Source organism: Typopeltis vanoorti, chromosome 13 (assembly GCF_054136105.1).
Source record: "Typopeltis vanoorti isolate ZY-2024b chromosome 13, IOZ_Tvanoo_1.0, whole genome shotgun sequence".
Lineage (NCBI taxonomy): Eukaryota > Metazoa > Arthropoda > Arachnida > Uropygi > Thelyphonidae > Typopeltis > Typopeltis vanoorti.
Genome location: NC_143561.1, coordinates 61,972,177 through 61,996,160, shown reverse-complemented (window position 1 = coordinate 61,996,160; position 23,984 = coordinate 61,972,177). Strand labels below are relative to the sequence as shown.

The window sequence follows — 23,984 nt, the reverse complement described above, 5'->3', positions numbered from 1 at the left end:
AGTTTTCTTCAAAATTGGTCATTACTTGCTGTGTTTATAATTCTATTAGCTCTTATCTTATATTTTACTTTTTAACTCCGAACTTCATTAATCTATTTATATATATTGATCTACCTCTCGACCTCTATCTCTTAAATATTTATAAAATTTTCTCTTCATCTGTCATTCCATTTAGTTACCATACAAGGATATATTTTTCAATAGTAATCATATTAACTTCCTTTCTAATATTTTTGTTTATAATATGACATCTGCCACTGATGCTCTCTTGTGACACTCCTCTAATTATCATGAGATGCCACTCATGTTATCTAATGACACTTATAAGTGTGATGCAGTCACTCTCCTTCTAATTGATTCCATAACTCTTTAGAATTGTCTGTTCTTTAAACAATGATTTTATTTCTAATCTAACTTTGAGATCCAAGTGAGGGATACTGCCTTGTATGCTGCTAGTACAGTTTTGGGTGATTTCTCACTTGTTTATATATATATGTAGAATAAAAATTGTACATAAAATGTGTTATGTGTTCTATATATTCACTATTGAGAATGAAGATGATTTTCTGTGTTCACAGTTTTTTTTTTAATTGAAGATTTTAATATATTTTGACAGTAGTTATTTAAAGCGGATCAAAGATTTTTGAAAACTTACAGAAAATTTACTTATGTGATTCATGCAGATTATAATTAACAATGGGGATATGATTCTGATTTCCATCCAAGCATGTTTGTACATTCTCTTCATTTTTAATTATTATTGATTAGTGAAACTTGGTCTGATACCAAACAACCTTTGGAGATGCTGAGTCAGTCAATGCAACAAACTTATTTCTCTTTATTTCTAATGCTCCTAGCATTTGTATACAGAAAAACAGCCCATTGCTAGTATTCTTATAGATTATTACTCACCTGGCTCTGTAATATAGTGTATACCCTTTCATTTCTCAAGCCACTATCCAGACATGAGGTCATTCCTGTTACATTTCTAGTTTCCCTGCCTCAATACACTCACTTGTCCAGAAAACAACAGTTTCTCCAAATGCCTATACCCTTCTGCATTCAGTTGTAAGCCATCTCTTGCGTATAACTCTCTTTTATCCTCAAACATGCTCCATGTATCCACATATTCTAGACCTCTTTTCCTACACATTCTCACTATCACTCGTTATTACCGTTCTTCTCCTCCACTCCATATTATCATAGCAGTGCAACACTATCTTTCTTAGACACATTTCTGCTGCACTATCTCTGACATCAACTTTAAATGTCACACTACACGATTTACACTATCTCTCAGGTCATTCGTCCCAAACATTACTATCAATTCCTCCACATTTTAACTCCTCTTCACCACCAGTGTCACACTCTCTATAATTCCACCAGTCAAGCACTCCTCTGGCACTCTACTCTGCACATCCTGAATCTTCATACATGATGTTCTGAAAAGATTTGTAAAATTTTGTAATGTTTTTCTTTTATCTATTTTCTATATAGTATGCACATTATAGAGCTAATTTATTGTATGTCTACAAAGAGCTAAAGTTTTTCCCTTTATGTTTTTAACTCATGCTGAATTTACACCCCCCCCTTTCTTCCATGCCTTAATCTTATCGTATGTATGATATAGAAACCAGACTGAGTTTCAGAGAGTGAGGGATTGAAGTGTGGAATAACAGCAATGCAGGGCTCATAACTTTAACAGAGTTTTCTTATCATCTTATTTAACACTTAGGTTAGTCGTGGCAATTTCCTATCAGCACACAGGTTCGTAATTATTTTGGAGTAGTGCATTGACAAGTATCAGATCAGCGTGTTGTTTACAAGTCATTTATTCTTACCAATAAATGCATGTACATTTGAGATGAATAATTAGTTATATCTACCTTTCCTGGCCTACCTAAATCTTGATTATCATACACTATTTTTCAGTATGACACTATACGCTATGCTATTATACAACACAGTATTTATACATAATTAAGACAACTTATTTCATATCTTTGCACAGTTGCATTATATCCGTAACACAAGTATCAACATATTACAGCTACTGACAGATCTTCCTTCACAGTCTATTGTATCCAACAAAAGTTCCATTAGGACATCTTATTCCTCTGTCTTGATTTAGATGTTTCTTGTTCTCAGTAGGACATCACGGCAATGCATTTCATCTTTAATGGTGGCTCTATGTGAATTCTAAGCAATGTCTTCTCTTTGTCTTCCTCTGCAGTCAATGACTGAAAGCCTTTCTATCATGAAAAATTACTGGGGAGATCTGGACTTCATTTATGAGATTTTCCATCAGTTCCTGGTCACAGTGCTGATGGTTGTGGAAAGCATGGCAACTTCTGTACTTTTGAACTTCTGGAACACTCAGGAACTGCAGTGAACTCTAGTGAACCTCACTGAACCCCGATTCCTACTATCAGGTCGCTTAAATATCCCTTCCCATTCTTTGTCTTTACCTCCGCAATTTTCGCACTTATCCTCAGATATGTCGGCGTCACTTTCGTGTGCTTTTACCGAAGTCTTTGTTCTTGATAAATTTTAACCCTCACAAGTTCTTGTGACTTTTTTCTTTAGGATTTTCCCTTTGTTCTTTACTAATCTAGGTAACTTTTCTGTTGACTCATTACTTTAACAAAGAATAATTCTTTTCCTTTGTATTAAGCACAATTGTTTTACAGACAATATAAATCATACATATATTATAACTATTATTTTTATATATTATTATTATTATTATTACCCCAAGACCTCATGGAGTCAAAGACTCATCTGGGAGGTCCTTTTATCACACACACATGCACAGCTCATCATACCATGCCTTGAACACATTCAAACTTCTTGCAGACACCACACTCTCAGGCAAGGCATTCCAATCATTTACAACTCTGCACGAAAAAAACCTGCTTCTCACTCCCCTACTCACACCCTCTTTATACAGATTCCAGGGATGACCTCTGGTTCTCCCCCGATCTCCCATTATTTTCTGTAGAACTTCTCCAGCATTGATCCTATAACAATCCCTTACCAAACTGTAGGTAGGTCTCTATCATATCTCCCCTCTTCCTCCTGTCCACCAGACTCTGCAAATTACATCTTCTCAATCTTTCCTCGTAATCGACATTCCAGAGGTCAGAAACTACCTTAGTCAATTACCTTTGGACCCTTTCCAACATCTCTTCATCCTTCTGAAAACCAGGTGACCAAATCTGGTCACAATAGTCCATGTGTGGCCTAATCAAAGCCTTATACAAAGGAACAAGAATCTCCCTACTTCTACACATCAGTGTCCTTCACATCATTCCCAGAAGCCTTTGTGTTGTCTTCACAATTTTGGCTATGTGTCCCCTAAATTTCAGATCCTTATCCACTATCACCCCCAGATCTCTTATTTCTTCCAATTCCAACAATATATCCTCACCAAGCATAAATTCTCCATCCCATCTTTGTTTTCCAAATTTTAAAACCTTACATTTTGCAACATTGAATTCACATTTCCATTCCCAATCACTCAATTTATTCAAGTCTTCTTGTAAGGCCAAAACATCTTCACTACTCTTCATGGTTCGTCCCAACTTTGCATCATCTGCAAACAACTGAATATCTCCATCCAAATCTTCACCAATATCGTTAATATATAAGTTAAACAGTAATGGCCCTAAAACAGACCACTAGTGACTTTCCCTTTCCTTGATATTTCACCCCCCCCCCATACACAACTTGTTGATACCTATCAGATAGCCAGTCTCCAATGCAATGCACTAATCTAATATCCAACCCCATCTGCTCTAGTTTGACTATCAATTTATCATGAGGTACTCTATCAAAAGCCTTTGAGAAATCTAAGTATATTACTGTGTATCCTTCTCCTCTGTCCAAGGAAGCAGTCACTTTATTGTAATAGTAAGTAGGTTACTTACTTATTACAATAAAGTAATAAGTAAAACATGACCTCCATTTAGAAAATCCATGCTGTCCATCAAAGTTAATACCATTGTTGTCAACTCAACTCTGGATCCTAGTTCTCACAAGCTTCTCCAACAACTTAACCACAACACTTGATACACAGATAGCCCTATAGTTTGATGCTTGAGTTCGATCACCTCCTTTGTGAAGTGACACAGTCTTGCCCTCCTTCCACTCCTTAGGGACTTGACTGAGTGCAAGACTCATATTAAAAAATATGTCAAGACAGGTGTCAACTCCCTGGCACATTCCTTCAGAATACGTGGTGATATATTATCAAGTCCCACAGCCTTATTAACATCTAGTTTACTGGACTCCCCATACACCTCTTGCTCACTTTCAGTCAGTCTCTTCCCTCCCCCCATCATCTACTGCTCTCAATCTCTCCATGAAGTCACATTCACAAGATTGAAAGACCTTTATGAATTGCTCATTAAGTATCTCCGCCAGACATTCTGAAACAGCTGTCTTTATACCATTTTCTCCTATCAATGTCATCCTTCCATAATCATTCTTTCTTTTGCTGGCTACATATCAAAAGAACTCCTTAGGATTCTTTTTGGCTTCATTAGCTAACTGCTGTTAATACCTCTCTTTATTTACCCTCATCAACCAAGTCACCCTCCTTTACTTTACTATCTTATGTAATTTCATGATTCGGGACCCCTGTAAAACTAAGCTCGATAGAGTTATAGAATAACTTATTCATAGATTCATTCATTCATTCTCTCACTGTCATCCTTGACTCTTTTAAGGGCTTCCAATCTTTCCCACTCATCTCTCTATCCCTTGCACCCACATTCTCTTAACTACCTGCAATTTCTTCTCTTCACTTCTTCTCTCGCCTTCCTCTCTTTCTTGCTATCTGATGCCTTGCTTCTACATTCTCTCGACGTTCTGCAATTTCCACTCTTCCCCTGTCTCTTCCATTCTCTCTCTCTCTCTCTTGCTGTCTGATGCCATTTTCTTTCTCTCATTCTTCTCGCACTAGCTAACCTCTTCATATCTCCATTCACCCTTCTCCACTCAATCTTCATTTCTTGCAATAGAACTACTCTCAACATTTCTATTTCTCTTTCCATTCAAGCTTCTCTCAATTTATGTTCACATACACACAATCATGGCTATCAGAAAACTTTTTTGTCTGCTACATTGCCCAAGGTTAAATTCATGTGTACATCTTTAATATTCTCCCCATGCTCCAACACACTACTGGTATCCATAAACTGAATTTCACCAGTTTACAAAGCACTATCTCTGTTGCCGCTAAATCGCGAGATCAAGACACTTATGTCTCCATCACCTACCACTGCCTATATTCTTTTATTTCATGCACACATACACATTCCTGTTCCACACCTGCCACAATTTTAAAACAACAGGATGCATAGCAAATAACCAAATCACCTATGCTACGAATAACATAGTCTTTAAATGGTGGTGGACTAGGTGAATTTGCTTAACCTGGCAGCTGCCATGTTGAATACAGTTGATACGGTTGGATAAAATACTGAGACAATAAAATCCTAACAAATACCACAAAAAAAAAAAAAAAAGTCAATTTGAATAGCTCAAACCTAAAAACACCAGTATTGGCAACAAAATAAACATAACATATCTTTCCTTACTACTAATACTTTTTTTTTTTCAATAGCTCATATGTTACCTCCATCTTCACACACTAACAGAGGATTAAACTAAATTTATTAGTACCCTCTTGATTTTTACTCGTATTTCAATGGTCTAATTTCTCTTTCCTCTTCCTGATCCAAAATTTGCTTTAACACATATATCAGAAATAATCATTGCTGAAATGAGTGCATTCATTCCACACTCCACTTGAAATGTCTGATAATTTTCAAGCCTTGGTTATGCGATATCCAATCTTAGCATGCCAAAAACACTTCAGCATATTTCAAATGACTTAACAACAACAACAACAACAAAAAAAAAAAAAAAAAAAAAAAACTAAATCTGACTTTGAAAGGACAAAATGCAAACTTGCTCTCCATTCAAATAACATGTTTCTTTTCCAAGGCTGTTCTGGACAACTTCTCTCCTTCCATGCTCATCATGGTATTATTATGATATCACCCAAAAATAAGAATGATCTCCTGGCATCAGTCTTCAAATCAACCTCCACTAAAACAGTAAGATCTTAGTTCTGCTTTAATCTTTTGCCAGAAAGAAGCATTCTTGATAGTTTAGGTGCCATATGTGGATTTAAAAAGAAAAAAGATTCTATTATTTCTATTGATAATTTACGCTTCAGAATTACCTAGGTCCATATAAAGTCTGTCCCTAAAAAAAGCAAGATAAAAATAAGCCCGCAAACTATCAGTCAGTTTTCTCAAACATCATGAGAAGGTCATAAATACAAACTTCTTCACTACCTAGAGGCCCACCAATCATTTAGTGATCACCAGTATAGACTGCACTACTCACTCCACAGAAGTTCTCCAAGACAATATTATCTGCCTCTGGACACAAGCTATGGAAAGATTTGGAGAAACTCTATGATCATGCTTGGCACTTTCAAAGTATTTGATTGAGTCTACTATAGAAGCTTACCTTAACAACTAGCAACTGGGCAACCAGTTTTCTTTCCTCTCTAATTGTTCACTACATGTCATGGTAAATGTTTTCTTTCCCCTAATACAGAAATACAATACAGCCCAGTCTGTCATTTCACCAATACTCTTCTTCCTAAGCACTAATGACCTTCTCTCACTTATCTTCAAATTCCTGATATGTGCCCTCACCCTGCACAGGATACTATATATGTGATAGTTTTACATTACTGCTAGCTTCCTCTGTTATTTGTCAAGTGTCCAACATGGCCCCATCCCATTTCAATCTTCTAAGGCACCTTCTTAACTAGGGTTGCACCGAAGCATGATTTAGCCAAAAACTAATGCAAAAAATTGGATTTGCTCCAAAACACTGGATATTTGGCTGAAGCATACTGAACTAATTTTACAAAACAAAATCAAAAAATAAGTTTTGAACAGGAAAATATACTCATTAAAAATTTATTTAATAAAAGTCATGATAAATTGTGATATAAGAAAAGCAATTTTTGGGATTTTTTTAGAAGTGTACTTCTGGTTTCTTCATAAATATTGTTAGTTTCTGAATATGCCGGTGCTGAAAGAAATTTTCTCTCAAAAAGGGTAATGATTTTCCATTCTTGCCATCACACTAATGGATCATCAATTCTTTTTAATGATGATTTAGTAAAATATATCATTAAAAACACACATAATAACCACAGTAATGACTATTTAATTCATAAATATTTCATCCCAAGTATCTTGGAACATCATAAGTACAGTAGTTTAAACAATACTAGGAATAACATACAGTTAGAGTGCATGATTACAATGGAATCTCAATATGCGTGCAGTAACGTGTTATAGAATTAAATTAAATATAACTGAAAAAATAAATAAATTAAAAATAAAAAATAAAATAAAATATATATATATATAAAGATTATTTTACACAATTCTGTATGACAATTTCCTATACTTTAGGAATAGTAAGAACATCGTTGAGGTTTAAATTTGGTCTGTGTAGTAGGGCTTCAGCACTTTATATAAGCATTCATATTTATATAAAGATCTGTGTAAAAGTTTTGACTTCTCCTAATGGATCCTATGGTTTGGATTTTCAACTCCATGTCGGGAGAGACCAGATTTCTGTGGTTCCAAAAGACGAATGTGGTCTTGATGTTTCAAGATGCATTTCTGAACAGACCTACCTGTCTGACCAAAGTTAGACAATTTGCAGGAGCATGGGATCTCATAAACGCCAGGTAACAAGTTATAGATTTGGTTGATAGGTTTCTAAGTACTGGCAAAATTGTATTCATAATTTTTGAAAGACGTTCGGAGATGCCTTTGACGTAAGGTATGGGAATCCTATGGATTTCTTCTTGTCTGGGTTGATGTGTGGGAAGGTGACTGATGATTTTTTGAGTTGTTTTAAGATTATATCCATTTAGTATAGCTGTATTTTTGATTATTTCTAGTTCTTGGTTTAGAGAATCTTCAGAGGAGCAGAATTTGTGTGCTCTGGAAACTAGTGATTTAATGATGCCAAATTTCTGAGATGGATGATGAGCAGAAGAATTGTGAATGTAGTGACTTGAAAATGTAGGCTTGCGATAGACAGACGTGGCGATGGAACCGTCTTCTTTTCTTTGAATGTGTAAATCCAGAAAGGAGATACCATGTGGAGATTCTTTTTCTACCGTAAAGTTGATGCAAAGATGAAGAAGGTTTATTTTATCTAGAAATAGTTGTAATTCCTGTTCGGGATGATCCCAGACTGCAAATACGTCATCGACATATCGTAACCAAATTTTTGGTTTGGGTTCAAAAGTGAATATTTTTTCTTCAAGATGTTCTAGAAACAGGTTTGCTAAGTTTGGTGATAAAGGAGATCCCATTGCAGTAAGTTTGACCTTTCCAGGTGAAGTAACTGGATGTAATAACAAATTTGAATAATTCAACTATATCAGAAGGAAATTTTTGAGATAATAATTCTACTCTTTCTTTGTGGGGAATGTTCGTGAAGAGGGAGGCAATGTTGAAGCTAATTAACAAATCAGTTTTTCACAGTTGAATGTCTTTTATTTTTGCATGAAACTCTGTGGAATTTTTTATTGAAGAGGCTGAGTAGCCTATATGAGGATGGAGAAGGTTAGATAAAAATCTTGATAACTTGTAAGTTGGACTGCTAATAGAATCTACGACTGGGTCTAAGCAGAACATTAATTTTATGAAGCTCAGGTAAGCCATAAATTCTGGGAGGTCTAGCATGGTATGTCCTAGAATGCTAGACCTCTCAGAATTTATGGCTTACCTAAGCTTCTTAAAATTAATGTTCCTCTCAAACCAGTCATAGATTCTATTAGCAGTCCAACTTACAAGTTATCAAGATCTTATCTAACCTTCTCCGTCCTCATATAGGCCACTCAGCCTCTTCAATAAAAAATTCTACAGAGTTTCATGCAAAAATAAAAGACATTCAACTGTTAAAAACTGATTTGTTAATTAGCTTCGACATTGTCTCCCTCTTCACGAACATTCTGCACAAAGAAACAGTAGAATTATTAACTCAAAAATTTCCTTCTGATATAGCTGAATTATTCAAATTTGTTATTACATCCAGTTACTTCACCTGGAAAGGTCAAACTTACAAACAAGAAGAAGGAACAACAATGGATCTCCTTTATCACCAAACTTAGCAAACCTGTTTCTAGAAAACCTTGAAGAAAAAATATTCACTTTTGAACCCAAACCAAAAATTTGGTTAATATGTCGATGACGTATTTGCAGTCTGGGATCATCCCAAACAGGAATTACAACTGTTTCTAGATAAAATAAATCTTCTTCATCCTCGCATCAACTTTACGGTAGAAAAAGAATCTCCACAGGGTATCTCCTTTCTGTATTTACACATTCAAAAAATAGAAGACGGTTCCATCGCCACATCTGTCTATCGCAAGCCTACATTTTCAGGTCGCTACATTCACAATTCATCCACTCATCATCCATCTCAGAAATTTGGCATCATTAAATCACTAGTTTCCAGAGCACACAAATTCTGCTCCTCTGAAGAATCTCTAAACCAAGAACTAGAAATAATCAAAAATACAGCTATACTAAATGGATATAATCTTAAAACAACTCAGAAAATCATCAGTCACCTTCTCACACATCAACCCAGACGAAAAGAAGTCTATAGGATTCCCATACCTAACGTCAAAGGCATCTCTGAACGTCTTTCAAAAATTATGAATACAATTTTGCCACTACAGTAGACTCTCATCTATCCGGCCTCTGTACTATCCGGAGCCCAGATTTTATCAGGGAGAATTATAATAATACAGTAATTCTCCGTGATAAAATGAGGAATACGTACTGTAAATTACTTTTCCAAGGCGTTGCAAGCGGGCATCTGCTACAATCCTCCTACATGCCATGTGCATAACACAGGTTGAGACATGCAAAGTGCGGAGTTCCCCGCTTCGTCAGTTGTGTATCGAATGTCCACAAGTGCGGAATACATTTGCCACTGTTCCTGGTTATGTTAGTAAATTGTTAGTAAACAGATTCGAAGCATATCACTTGTAAAGTCTTGGAAAATTCTTTTGGACCATGAAGGTGGACATTTCAACCTTGAACCCATGTGTGAAACCGAAGTGGAAGATGAAAACGATAAACTTGTTTCATTACTCAAGAATGTACCGAGCTGTGACAATGTCAATGCAGAGGATATTACAGAATGGATGTCAAACGACGAAGTTGATGAAATAAGCGATAATGATATTGTGGAAATGGTGACACGGGGGGGAAGAGGAGGAGGCATCCTTAGATGACAGAAAAAATCTCATCCCACATTTGGAAGGGTTCAAGACGATTGAGGAAGTGCTGCAGTACATTAGTGAGCAGGAGGAAGCGATGCCAGCTGATATCTGCTTGCATAAGTGGAGGGACATTGCATCGCAGAAGAGAGCTAAAAGGTGAAGCAGTCATCTATCAAGGACTTTTTCAAAAACTAAAAACTGTAAGTTTTGACTCTTTCATCTTAGGCCTACCTTTTTACACAAATCTGAAAAGGTAGGCCTAGAACTCCGGCCTATCTGGCTTTTGTGTTATCCAGCCTGCCCTTCCGCCCCCAATAGGCCGGATAGTCGAGAGTCTACTGTACTTACAAACCTATCAACCAAATCTATAACTTGTTACCTTCTCCTAAGGACAAACTCTCACCGCTGATGTTACCTGGCGTTTATGAGATCCCATGCTCCTGCAAATCGTCTTACTTTGGTCAGACAGGTAGGTCTGTTCAGAAACGCATCTCGGAACATCAAGACCACATTCGTCTTTTGAAAGCGCAGAAATCTGGTCTCTCCCAACACTGAGTTGAAAATCCAAACCACAGGAACCATTGGGAGACGTCAAAACTTTTACACAGATCTTTATATAAATATGAACGTTTATATAAAGAAAGTGCTTGAAGCCCTACTACACAGACCAAATTTAAACCGCAATGATGTTCTTACTATTCCTAAAGTATGGGAAATTGTCATACAAAATTGTGTAAAATAATCTTTATATATATATATATATTATTTTATTTTTTATTTTATTTTATTTTTTTTTTTCAGTGATATTTAATTGACTTCTATAACACGTTACTTCACACATATTGAGATTCCATTGTAATCATGCACCCTAACAGTATGTTATTCCTAGTATTGTTTAAACTACTGTACTGATGATGTCCCAAGATACTTGGGATGAAATATTTACGAATTGAATAGTCATTTTACTGTGGTTATTACGTGTGTTTTTAATGATGAATTCACCTCAGGTTTTGTTATATAAAAATAGTAAAATATATATTATCTCATCCTTAATGGTTTTCTGCAGTTGATTCTCCTTTTGACCTGATGGTGATACTGAACATGTCACCTGAAATGGAAGAAAAGATGATATTGTCAAAACACTGCCACAATTTACTCTTACTTTTTTCTTTTCATCATGATTGTTCAACAATCTCATCTTTTTTTTTGATAAAGGAATATTATTCTTATTCATCTTTTTTGACATTTCCAAATTAGATAAGATTTCTCATTAATTAGAAAGTTTTAACATAATTAATTTCTTGGCTTCTCTTCTTGGTAACTCAAAATTTTTGAATAAAGTATTAAATCTGCTGTTAATTTATAATAAATTTAGTTTAATCCTTTATCCAAGTGTTAACAAACAAAGTTTGCACCTGAAAATATCTTCAGGACTGAGGTAAGGTAGTACAACACCAGGAAACTCGTAGCAAAGGTGGCCAAGCTATCATCACTCCTATCTCAGTATCTCCCATAATACAAAACACATCTCCTTGCGGATATGTATAATGTTATGCATTAAGGGAAGGGCCACTACCCATACGTTTCGACCTATTTATTGAGGTCTCGTTAGTGGGAGCCAGGCCCTGAAGTGGAGATACTAGGCAGAAGCACTGGAGAGGTCATCTTTCTCTAAATCCAGAGTAATTTAATAATAAGGTGGCACACCTTATGGCATCTCCTATAGGTAAAAATGACCTCTCCAGTGCTTCTGCCTAGTATCTCCACTTCAGGGCCTGGCTCCCACTGAAGAGACCTCAATAAAGGTCGAAACTGGTATGGGTAGTGGCCGTTCCCTTAATGCATAAGATTATACATATCCGCAAGGAGATGTGTTTTGCATTATGGGAGATACTGAGATAGGAGTGATGGTAGCTTGGGCACCTTTGCTACAAGTTGCCTGATGTTGTACTACCTTACCCCAGTCCTGAAGATATTTTCAGGTGAAAACTTTGTTTGCTCACACTTGGATAAAGGATTAAACTAAATTTATTATAGTCTAACCAAGTGAAAAATAAACTTTCAACTGCTGTTAATTTCTTAAAATAGGCTTATTAATGACCCATCTCTTACCAACTCACTTCCCCAATTTTTATACTGACATTTGGTTTCTGCACTATGTGTATTCTAGAAATATTTCCATGAGAAAAGTTCATCTGAAATAGCATCAATAATTCCCACACTTAATGCTAAGCTCATTGGAACATGTGCAGCTGGTGCTCAACATCCCTTCGGAGTGCAACTTGAAACCCACAGAACAGGTTTCGTTTTCCTTCTCCTTCATCCCTGCAGCTGCTGTATTGTGGAATAGTCTTTCCCTGTGTTTCTCAAGGAATACAATATACAGTCCTTTAAAACAAATGTAAACAAGTTCCTGCTTTCCCAACTACCCATATCAGTACTAATGTACTACTAGTTGATCAGGCATCTTCTCATGTATGGGCTTATCAAAAAAAAAAAAAAAAAAAAAAAAAAAAAAAAAAAGATTGGCCTATAATTTGAACCTTGAGTTCTGCTACCTCCCTTATGAAGAGGTACAGTCTCTCCTTTCTGTCAACTCTTTGGAAACCTAACCCATTGTAAGACTCATATTAATGAAGCACATCAAGGTGATTGTCAACTCCCTGGCCAAAACACATGGTGATATATCATCAGGTTCCACAGCCTTATTAATATCAAGTTTACTCAATTCTCCGTCTTGTTCATTGACAATCAATCTCTCCTCTTCTTCCACTGCTCTCATACTCTGCATGTTGTCATTCACAAAGATGAAAGACCTTTAGGAATTGCTCATTAGATATCTCAAGTATATCCTCTGCAGCAGTTGTTCTTATACCATTTTCTCCATTCATTTGCTGACTACATATGAAAAGAACTCCTTCTCCCTTCCTTAGGTTTTTCTTTTATGCTTCATTATTAAGTGATGTTTATACTAAAATATAAATTAAGAAATATACTACCACCGTTTGGTCTGTCATCCTGTTTGTCTGTATTTTGTGCTCCTCATGGAACTGGTTATTACCACTCATCTTACTTTGCCTCCACAATGTCTTCTTCCTTTTGTGTTGCATGCCTAATCACTTAATTTGCCATTTCACATATACTTTATTTAACCTTCTGATCCTTGGAGTACATTTAGACATTGCTTCTACTAGGGTGTTCTTGAATAGCATCTGAACAGCACTGATTTCCTTTCCATCTAACTCCTCACTGTATGTTACAGCTGCAAGCTATCTTCTGAGCTTTTCATAATCACCAGTCTTGTAGTTTCACATATATCCTTTCCTCACAAAGTCCTAGCATGGTTGGTAATCACTTTGCGGTCATTTTCATCAACCAGAGGAAGATTGGACACTTCATTTATAATGACATGCTCTGATGAGATGATCAAATCCTGAGGTATCATTCCCTCAATAACATGAGAAATTCATTTTCTTGACTTCCTGTTGCTTTCTTTTCATCAATCTATATTGCCATAATTAAAATCAACTGTCATAATAATCACTCTTTTCCTATTTTACATGATTAATCATACATGTTGTGCATGCATTGTTTTTTTTTTGGCATCACTTTGCTGTTTATATCTTTTACATTATGCAAATTTTGAATGTTCCCATCAATCATAAAAGTTCAAATTATTTTATTTATTATTATTATTCATGGCTGTTTTTCAGTATTTTGGACTGCATAATATAAACTAAAATTAAAACACAGAAAACTCCAAATAAAGAACCTCTAGCAAGTACAATGTGCTTTGATATTCAGTCATGCAAGATAAGAGGAAGCTTTTTCTCATTTCATTGCATTTGTTATGATGTCTGTAACAAGAATTTTCTGCTTCAGCTGGCTGAACACTGAATTTTTTTACTAATTTAGCCAAAGCCAAATATTCAAGCATAATCAAATATCTGGCACACTGCTAATTTTAACTGCTTCTTCAATTCAGTTAGTTCTTGGTTATATGCTTGGTCTTTTTTTTCTGACATCCTAGCATGAAACATTTGATTTGCTACCTTTTCCTTTATGTTTAATGTTTAACCCTTTAACTGCTGATTTTATATTCTACTGACATTCTCCCCCATGTGCTGAATTAATTTTGCGAAAAATTTATAAATAAAATCAATTAAAATTCTTACAAGTAAGAAGTCCGGACAACATCATACATTCTTGATATACACTTGTTCATTCACAAAAATGGCAATAATAGTGTTTTATAAAATTTGCATAATCTGCAAGGGGTGTCCACTTGAGGGTGCCATTTTTTTCTGCGCTCGAGTTAACTCGACCATAGCAGTTAAAGGATTAATTGAAATGACCAAACCACCTTAGATGAGTTGTGCTTACACATTCTTCAATGCTATCAATGTTTCCATTTTCATTGACTGTGCCATTAATGCTATCTGTTCACTCCTCTAATTCTTCTTAGAACTCTTTCATGTTTGTAGTCTATAGTTCAGTGTTTCATGTGTGCCCCATTTTTTAATATTAGTTTTTGTGGCTCCTGCAATTCTTGTGTTGAAACACTGACAACCCATAAAAGTTAGCAAAAAAAAAAAGAAAAGAAAAAACTAGGAATTAATTAAATTTTTAAATATTCACACAAATTTAAATATATAATCAAATATTTCGAAAATTCTACAGATCTGACATCAAGCACAGACCGTTGAATTGTATTGGCCTTTTGGAAACATTCGCGATTTCATCATGGGAAGTCTGGAATGTTCTGGAAATGTTTCTGCGAGTATAAATAAGGTTTGAAATGGCAAGACAGTGGCGATAGTGACCAATAGTGAGAAGTCAATGGTTGGCATTATTTTACTCCTATTTGCAACGACTATGATACACGGTATAAAAACAATCTTTTCTAGTGTAGAAAAATGGATACATTTTTAATTGGGCATAAGTGGGCATCTGACGACTGTGGAGCATCGACGTCAACAAATTCAGGTTCACAGAATATCACTCCGAAAGTAAAATCAAGAAAGTATGCAGCAGAATATTTAGATTTTGGTTTTACAAAGACTGAAGTAAATGATGAAGAAAGACCACTGTGTGTTATTTGTTCAAAAATTTTGGTGGCTGATAACATGAAACCGAATATCCAAAAGACATTTGGAAACACTTCATAAGAAGTATGTTAACAAACCTTGAGAGGTCTTTGCTACCAAGCTGAAATGTTTTGAAAAGCAAAAATCTAGTATTAAAAAGCTTTGTCTGTAAATGAAGCTTTACTAGCTTCTTACAAAGCTGCATATAAAATATGCTAAGTGCAAAAAACCCCACACTATCGGAAAAGACCTAACTCTGCCAGCTGTGATTGATATTGTGGAAACTATGCTTGGAGAAAGTTTTACTAAATAATTATAGTGCATACCTCTATCAAATAATACTATTGCTCAGTGAGGTGATATATGTGAAGATATGCAACAACGACTTTTGTCCAAGCTTTATGACCAATTATTCTCAATTCAGCTTGACGAGGCAACAGATAGCAACAAGGATTGTCATTTAATTGCTTATGTTTGATTTTGCAATGGATTATCAGCAGTTGAAGAGTTATTGTTTTGTAAACCAATAGAAAGAAGAGCCCACAGCATCTGAATTGTTCAAAATATTAGACAATTTTTATATGCAAGGCAAACATACAGGGGAAAATTGTGTTGGAATTTGCACTGATGGTGAGTTATGTCTGAATGTTTAAAAGTTTACAAGCCCTTGTGCAGGAAAAATCCAAACAATATATTTGGACACATTGCATGATTCTTAGAGAAGCACTTGCTGCAAAGGAAATGAGTCCTGGTCTAAACATTGTGTTAACAACAGTTATAACCGTGGTGAATTATATAAAAATAAGACCCTTAAAATCAAGACTGTTTTTTGAACTTTGCAAAGACATCGCTGGAGCAGAATATTTAGCATTACTATTTTACTGCAAGATCAAGATGGTTATCACAGGGAAAATGTTTGCAATAGCAATCTTCTTGGAAGAGGAAAATCACGAAGAAGCAGAGAAGCTTAAAGACCACTTATGTGTGATGAAAGTGAGCTACTTGGTGAGCATATTCGAGAAACTAAATATATTAAACCTGCAACTCCAAGGAAAAAATACACATATCTTAGAGATGAGTGACAAGGTTAATGCTTTTTGTAAAAAACTAAGAGTTATAGAACAAAAAGATAAAGCAACAAAAATTAGAAATGTTTAGAAATGTGGATGAATTTATCAAAACCTACAAGGCAAAAGAGCAACAAATCAAAGTTTTATTTGCAACTATTGAAAATCATTTAACAATGCTGACAAAGAATTTTAGAAACTAACTTACAGTGATATCGTTGTTGAAAGTGAGAATCTAGAAAATAGTGATATTTGTGAGGTAGTACCAGATAGCTGTGAGAGTGGCGTTGAAAGTGAGAATGAAGGTAAACATACAGAACAAATGAATGAATTATCGGAGAATAAAAATGCTGAGATTAATGTAATGAGTGAGATCGCTCGGTTACACGGAGCGATACACAGGGCAAATCGGCAGCTGGAGCGTTGGCAAAAATGTTTACCAAGCGTACCGACTGATAAACGGCAAAACTATGATAGAAAAAATAAGAGTATGATAGTGAGTGTTGTATGGAGATACCTTAGTAAGAGGTGTGTTAGTTGAGAGTTTAACAAAATCGTACCAACCTGGTGTGAACGTTAAGGATGTAAGCGAGTCAATTAGAATGCAACAGCAGCAGGTGAAAGAATTGATAGTGGTAGCAGATACACATGATTAGAAAGGAGACAAAATTGCTATGAGTGAGGATGTGAAGGAATTGCTTGAGGTAGCAAAAGAGAAGAGTGAGAGAGTTACGATGGTGAGTCTGTTTCCACGGTATGACAGTGAAGGGTATAGAAGGAGGGCCATAATTGCAAATGATTTATGCGTGAATTATGCAGGACGAGTGGTGTGGAATTTATGGATGTTTGGAGTGAGTTCAATGGGTGAAAGGATTTATATAAGATGGATGGTTTGCATTTGAATGGATTTGGTGTACGAAGACTTGAAAAGGTGTTGTCGAATGTAGTGGAAGTGGATGTGCAGAATCAGGGAATCTAGAGTTATTAAGGGAGGGGGGGAGTAGATGTGCAGACTTTAGGGAGACAGTTAAGTGCATGAATGTGTTTAATATGCCCAAGCGACTACGAATCAGAATGGGATAGTTAGTATAAGGCATCAAAATAGGGATGGAACAAATGGGCTTCTGCAATTCATGTATACTAATGCCAGAAGTATTAGGAACAAGAAGGAAGAATTTTTGGCTTTGATTGGAACTTCCAGGCCACAGGTTATTGACATTAGTGAAATATGGCTGACAGAAGATTACATAGCTAGTGGGATTGAATGTGAGGGGGTATGGTGTGTTCAGGAGTGACAGGGATTATAAAGTGGGAGGAGGAGTGTTATTGATGATAGCTGATGAGCTACAGCCAAGGAGAATAGAAGTGGAACTGTAGGATAGAGAAAAGAGCGCATTTGAGGCTATTTGGTGTGAGATTGAAACTAGCAGAACAAAATATACAGTTGGGTGCTGCTATAGATCAGGTGATGGAATAGATGGTGGGGATAATATGCATAAACAAATAGAAGAAATGAGTGGAAGGAGGGTCATTATTATGGGTGATTTCAACTATAGTAACATTGATTGGAAGGAGGAAAGGACACATGGGAAGAAGGAATTGGATTTTATGCGATTATTAAGGGATAACTTTCTGCAACAGCGTGTAATTGAAAATACTAGGGGTCAGAGAGTGTTTGACCTAGTAATTGCATCTGAGAATTTGGCTGTAATGAATATGACCATGTTGCCACCAATTGGTGAGAGTGATCATAGGGTCTTGACTTGGGAGGTGGCTAAAGGTGTGGAATTTACAATTAAGACAGGGTACATGTGGAATTATAGGGCTGGTAAGTATGACAAGCTTAGGAATTTGATTGGTTCAGTGCCATGGCATGTAAAACTGCAAGGGCTGGATGTTGATAGTGCATGAGAGGCGGTTAAGAAGTGTTTGCAGGAGGTAATGGCTGACTGTATACCTAGAGTCTGAATAATAAATCAAGTAGGGGTTAAATGGATGAATAACACCATTAAGCTTGAGCAAAAGAAGAAACAACTATGGAGGGAATTTAAGGAGAAAGGTGACCGGCAGGCACATGAATGGTATAAAGCGCAGGCCAGAAGGGTAACGAGTGTGGTAAGAAAAGCAAAAACGGATTATGAAAGAACATTAACCATGCAGGCTAAAGAGAATCCCAAACAGTTTTTTCGATATGTTGCAAGTAAAAGAAAAAATGTATATGGCAGAATGATTTTAAAGAATGCCGATGGTAGGGAGGTAACCGAATCAGTTGATATAGTTGAATTACTGAGCGAGCACTTTGCAAGAATATATCATCCAGGTGGTGACATTGCAGGAATGAATGAACCAATAAATTATACGGGAATTGTGGTGAATGAAAGTGGTGGTGAGTAGTCTATTACAAAACCTCAATGTCAATACTTAGAAGAAACACACGTATAAACCACAGTGAAAATTATTTAATTGTAAATATTTCATCCTAAGTATCTTAGGACATCATCAGTACAGTATTTAAACAAAAATTAGGAATAACATACAGTTAGGGCACATGATTACAATAGAATCTCATGAAAACGTGCATAACGTGCTAAAGTAGTACAACAAAAAAAAAAAAAAAAAAAACGTTAATTATTTAACACAGTTTTGTATGATAATTTCCCATACTTTAGGAATAGTAATTTGTTTGAAAGTTCTGAAGCCCTACTACACAGACCAAACCTAAACCGCAATGACGTTCTTACTATTCCTAAAGTATGGGAAATTATCATACAAAACTGTGTTAAATAATTAACGTTTTTTTTTTTTTTTTTTTTTTTGTACTACTTTAGCACGTTATGCACGTTTTCATGAGATTCTATTGTAATCATGCACCCTAACTGTATGTTATTCCTAATTTTTGTTTAAATACTGTACTGATGATATCCTAAGATACTTAGGATGAAATATTTACAATTAAATAATTTTCACTGTGGTTTATACGTGTGTTTCTTCTAATTATGAACGCACCACAGGTATCGTTATTTAAAAAAAAAAAAAAAAAAATCAATGTCAATACATCTGTGGGATTGGATGGTATACCAGCTCGTGTCATATGTGAAGCAGCTAAATAATTGCCAATGCCCTTGACCATTTTGTTTAATTTGAGTCTCGGGTCTGGGTTAGTCCCGAGGGGGGGGGAAGAGGGGGGGAATAGTTCCACTGCATAAAGGAGGTTCCAAGACTGCTGTTGTAAATTACCGACCGATTAGCATATCAGGAATCATTGTCAAGGTCTTGGAGAAATTAGTCAGGAGAAAAATACAGGATTGGATAGATGAAAATGGGATACTGTATGGGTGATAACTAAAGGATTTTGCAGGGTAGATCATGCCTCAGTAACTTGCTCATGTTTTATAACACAGTGACGGCTGAACTGGATAAGGGTAATGGGTTTACAGTGATTCTACTAGACCTTGCTAAGGCCTTTGACAGGATACCACATGGAATTCTAATCCATAAACTGCAACATATGGGGATGGATATAGAATGGTTGATGGAGAGATATCAGAGAGTGGTTTATTCAGGAGTAGAGTCCAAAAAATGGCTTGTGACTAGTGGAGTGCCGCAGGGTTCTGTTCTTGGACCACTACTTTTCAATTTGTTCATTAGCGATATGGGAAAGGATCTGAGAGGAAGTGTTCACTTGTTTGATGATGCGGCAAAGTTGGGTAGGGCAATAGTGAGTGCACCGGATGTCAAAAGTTTGCAAGATGATTTGGATAGTTTGGACGACTCGGCTAAGGAAAATGAATGTCGATTTAATGTGGCAAAGTGTAAGGTTATGCATTTTGGGGTGAAAAGATTAGCAGCAGTATATCACATTGGTGGAACCGTACTCCAGGAGATTGATGAGGCCAGGGATTTGGGAGTGTTGGTGGAGGGAGTTGAAGTTTAGGGGGAACATCACAAAAGTGGCTAAACCAGCTCATCAAATAACTTGGTTGCTGAAAAATACTTTAACAAGCAGAGGCAAACAAGTTATTGTTCTTTTGTATCGAGCCTTGATAATACCCCATCTAGACTACTGTGCCCAGATATGGGTGCTGGGGTTTCTTCTTGATGGGGAGGAGGTGGAGAGGATCCAGAGACGAGTGACCAAGATAATAGCAGGTCTATGGAATGAACCTTATGAGAACAGGTTGAAGATTTGTGGGTTGCAAAAATTGGCAGAAAAGGGGTGATATGATTGAGACATTCAAATTACTAAAGGGTTTCTTTAAGATTAATTCAGAAGATATTTTTGAGAATAGGACTGGTGGTGGAATGTCTAGGGAGGCCATACATGGAAGCTGGGCAAGAATGTGGTTAGCAAGGGTGTCAGAGCCAGGTTATTTACTTGGAGAGTGGTGAACGAGTGGAATAAGCTGCCAGAGTCTGTTGTGGGTGCTATAACTGTGAATGAGTTCAAGGCGAGGTATGATAGATACTGTGTGAATGTCGAATAGTTGTTCTTGACATGATGTTAGGGCCTCCCTCGATGAGTTTGTCGACTCAACGAATAATATATATATATATTTTATATAATAATAATAATAAAAAACTTATAACCAACGACAACATAATGGCACTGTACAAGTGGGTTAGAAACCCGTTTCAAATTACCCCTTAAGGTTTCTCAATTGAAGGAGAGGAACAATTTATAGACGTCATGTCAAGTAGAGAAATCAAAAGACAATTTGCATCTAAATCACTGTTTGAATTTTTGGCCGGTGTTGATATATTTTCTGCACTAAAGTCAAGAACGTTTCATGCACTTTTGCCATTTTTAACATCTTATCTTTGTGAAATTGAGTTTTCTGCAGTGGCTGCCTTAAAAACAAAATATAAATCTCAGTTAAATATAGAAAGAGAACTAATAGTGTCAATTTCCACTGTATCACGGGATTTGTTACTATCACCATCATATGAAAAGCTTTACTCTGCAACACACAGGCCCAAGGAAATTTTTAGATTCATTGTTATTGTTTAGTTTTAATTAGTTGCTTGGTATATTTTGCAATATTGATATGTTCCCAAAGTGCAATTAGTTTATTCAATACAGTAGATTTTATACATTTTATTATTTTATTTTAGAGTGTATTTTATGTTTTTGTTTTTATATTGTTTATGTGCTTTTGTTTCAATAAAATAGTTTTTCAGTTTTTCCTACAATTTCCACTTTCTTTGCATCCCTAAAAGGGGAACATGCCCCATAAGTTGAGAATCACTGCTGTAGTTAATGAAATGTTTTCTTTGTAACCTAACTCTCAGTTACATAAGTTAAAATTAGTTTGGCAACACTACCTTGTGTGCTATTTGTGTATCAGTCACAGAAATGCCAGACCAATTGTATGAATTTACAAGGAGACCACTTAACTCCTAACCAGGAATATTCTGGTAAATTTTTAACCAACAGGCTCACTAAAAAAAAAATGCACTGAGTTTACCCTTTGTGAAAATTACAACTCCCTGAAAGTATAAATAAATTCCATTATCAGCAAAAAATACCTGATTTGCTTGATTTTGTCTGGGCTGCTTATTCGTAGAGTAATGTGATCTTATTGGGTTTGTGACAATTCTGGATATGTGCAAAATATTTGGCAGATTTTGAGCATGTAAATATCATTACCTTAAGAAGTATCCAGACAAAATTAATTTTGTTAAAAAAAAAAATATTCTTTTAAATTCCTACACAGGCTGCCTCATAGAAAAGGGAGTGAGAGAAAAGAAAGGAAGCACAAAGGGTGCCAAAATAAGTATGCATTGGCTGTTTCCATGTCATCCTATACTGGTTATCACCCAAATGCCACTAGCCATTGTAGATTGAAGTGCATGCTGCTCTACAGTAGTTATTGTTCATTTAACAACCAGCTTGTAAAATTCGTGAAAATTTAACAATTCAATCGCATGAGCTGGTGTGAGTCTACCATACTACCCACAAGAGACTGAAAATCTGTAGTACATTACTAATATGAGGGAATAAGAGATAATCCGGGAACTGTGCTTTTCAACATTTTTTTTTTCTTTTCTTTCACAAGTCTCTTCAGGAATACAGCAAGCAGAGTAGTAAAGTGAAGTAAAGTAAAGTGTGCTAGATGATAAAAATCATCTTCCACCTAAAGATGAAATACATTTTACAGTACAATTGAAGTTCACAACCTGCTGGATACAAAGAGGAGACATTCACCCAACTCTGATATAAGAAAAATGATTACAAAGCAGGAAATAAGATCAGTTTTTAACAGAAAAAAAATAAATAAATAAAACATTACGTATTGTTATTATATTATTATATGTTGTATTATATAATGTGTAAATAATATGTAATGTTGTATTATATAATGTGTAATAATATGTAATGTTGTAAATATAATATTATAGTATATATAATATTACATTACATATGAACATAAATACTTTTTGTAACTTAAATGTATTATGAAATCATACTTACTGTGAATCCACCTTCCATTTCACTGAACCATACATGCATTCCTTTTGCATTCCGTAAAGTCTTTTGTGATATCTAAGAAAAAATAAATAGATTAAATTAAATTTTTTTTTAACAATGTTGATTTTATTTTTAAATATTATTATTATTAACACCATATCTCCAAGGCATTAAAATACTCATCACAAGAAGCCCATGCACTCATTGAAAAAGATCATTGAACCATGCCTTAACCCATTCACAGGTTCTGCACTTACCACACCTTCATTCATTCCACTTGCAAACCACTACACATGAAGAATCTTCTCCTCACACCCTCCTTATACAGTTTCCAAGGATGGCTGCTTGTTCTACCCTTAACTCTATCTACTCATTAGTTGGGGTCATTCCAATGACATGATACCAACTTAATGAAACTTTTCTGGACTCTAAGATATCCTCATCCCCTTGAAAACCAGATCAGCACATGTGGACCGATCATAGCCAAATTTCAAGATCTTACATTTTACATCATTGAATTGGTAGCTCCACTGACTTGTGCATTCACACTGTCTATTGAGATCCTCCTGTAACCAGCATCTACTCAGCTGTTCATAGTCCTTCCCAACTTTGCATCATTAGTAAACAGTACTTCCAGTTATGCTTGTCTCAATATCATTAACATAAAAGTTAAACAACAATGGTCCCAAAACAGACCCCAACAGCACTCTGCTAGTAACCCATACACAACCTGCTGATACTTATCAGACAGCCAATCAGCTATCGAATCGATTAGTTTGTTATTCATTCCCATCTGTTTCAATTTAATTATCAGCTTGTGGGGTGGCAGTCTGTCAAAAGCTTTCAAAAAATCAAAGTATACCACTGTATACACATCTCCCTTATGCAGTGAATTTGTCACGTTGTACTTTGTAAGTAGATTATTAGAACATGACTGCCCTTCAATCAACCCATGCTATCTATCATAGAGAATACTACTATTATCAACTCAATTATGAATTTTAGTCCAT

The 23,984-nt window shown here is 35.7% G+C and overlaps 1 protein-coding gene across 1 annotated transcript in view; it reads right to left on the bottom strand.

The window, feature by feature from the left end:
• Window positions 1–23,984, bottom strand: part of LOC150100214 (uncharacterized) — an 850,396-nt gene that overhangs the window by 5,680 nt on the left and 820,732 nt on the right. Inside the window, exon 47 of the mRNA XM_090402345.1 lies at window positions 22,978–23,049. Coding sequence (XP_090258471.1) covers window positions 22,978–23,049 — 72 coding nt within the window. The remainder of the gene's footprint in view (window positions 1–22,977; window positions 23,050–23,984) is intronic.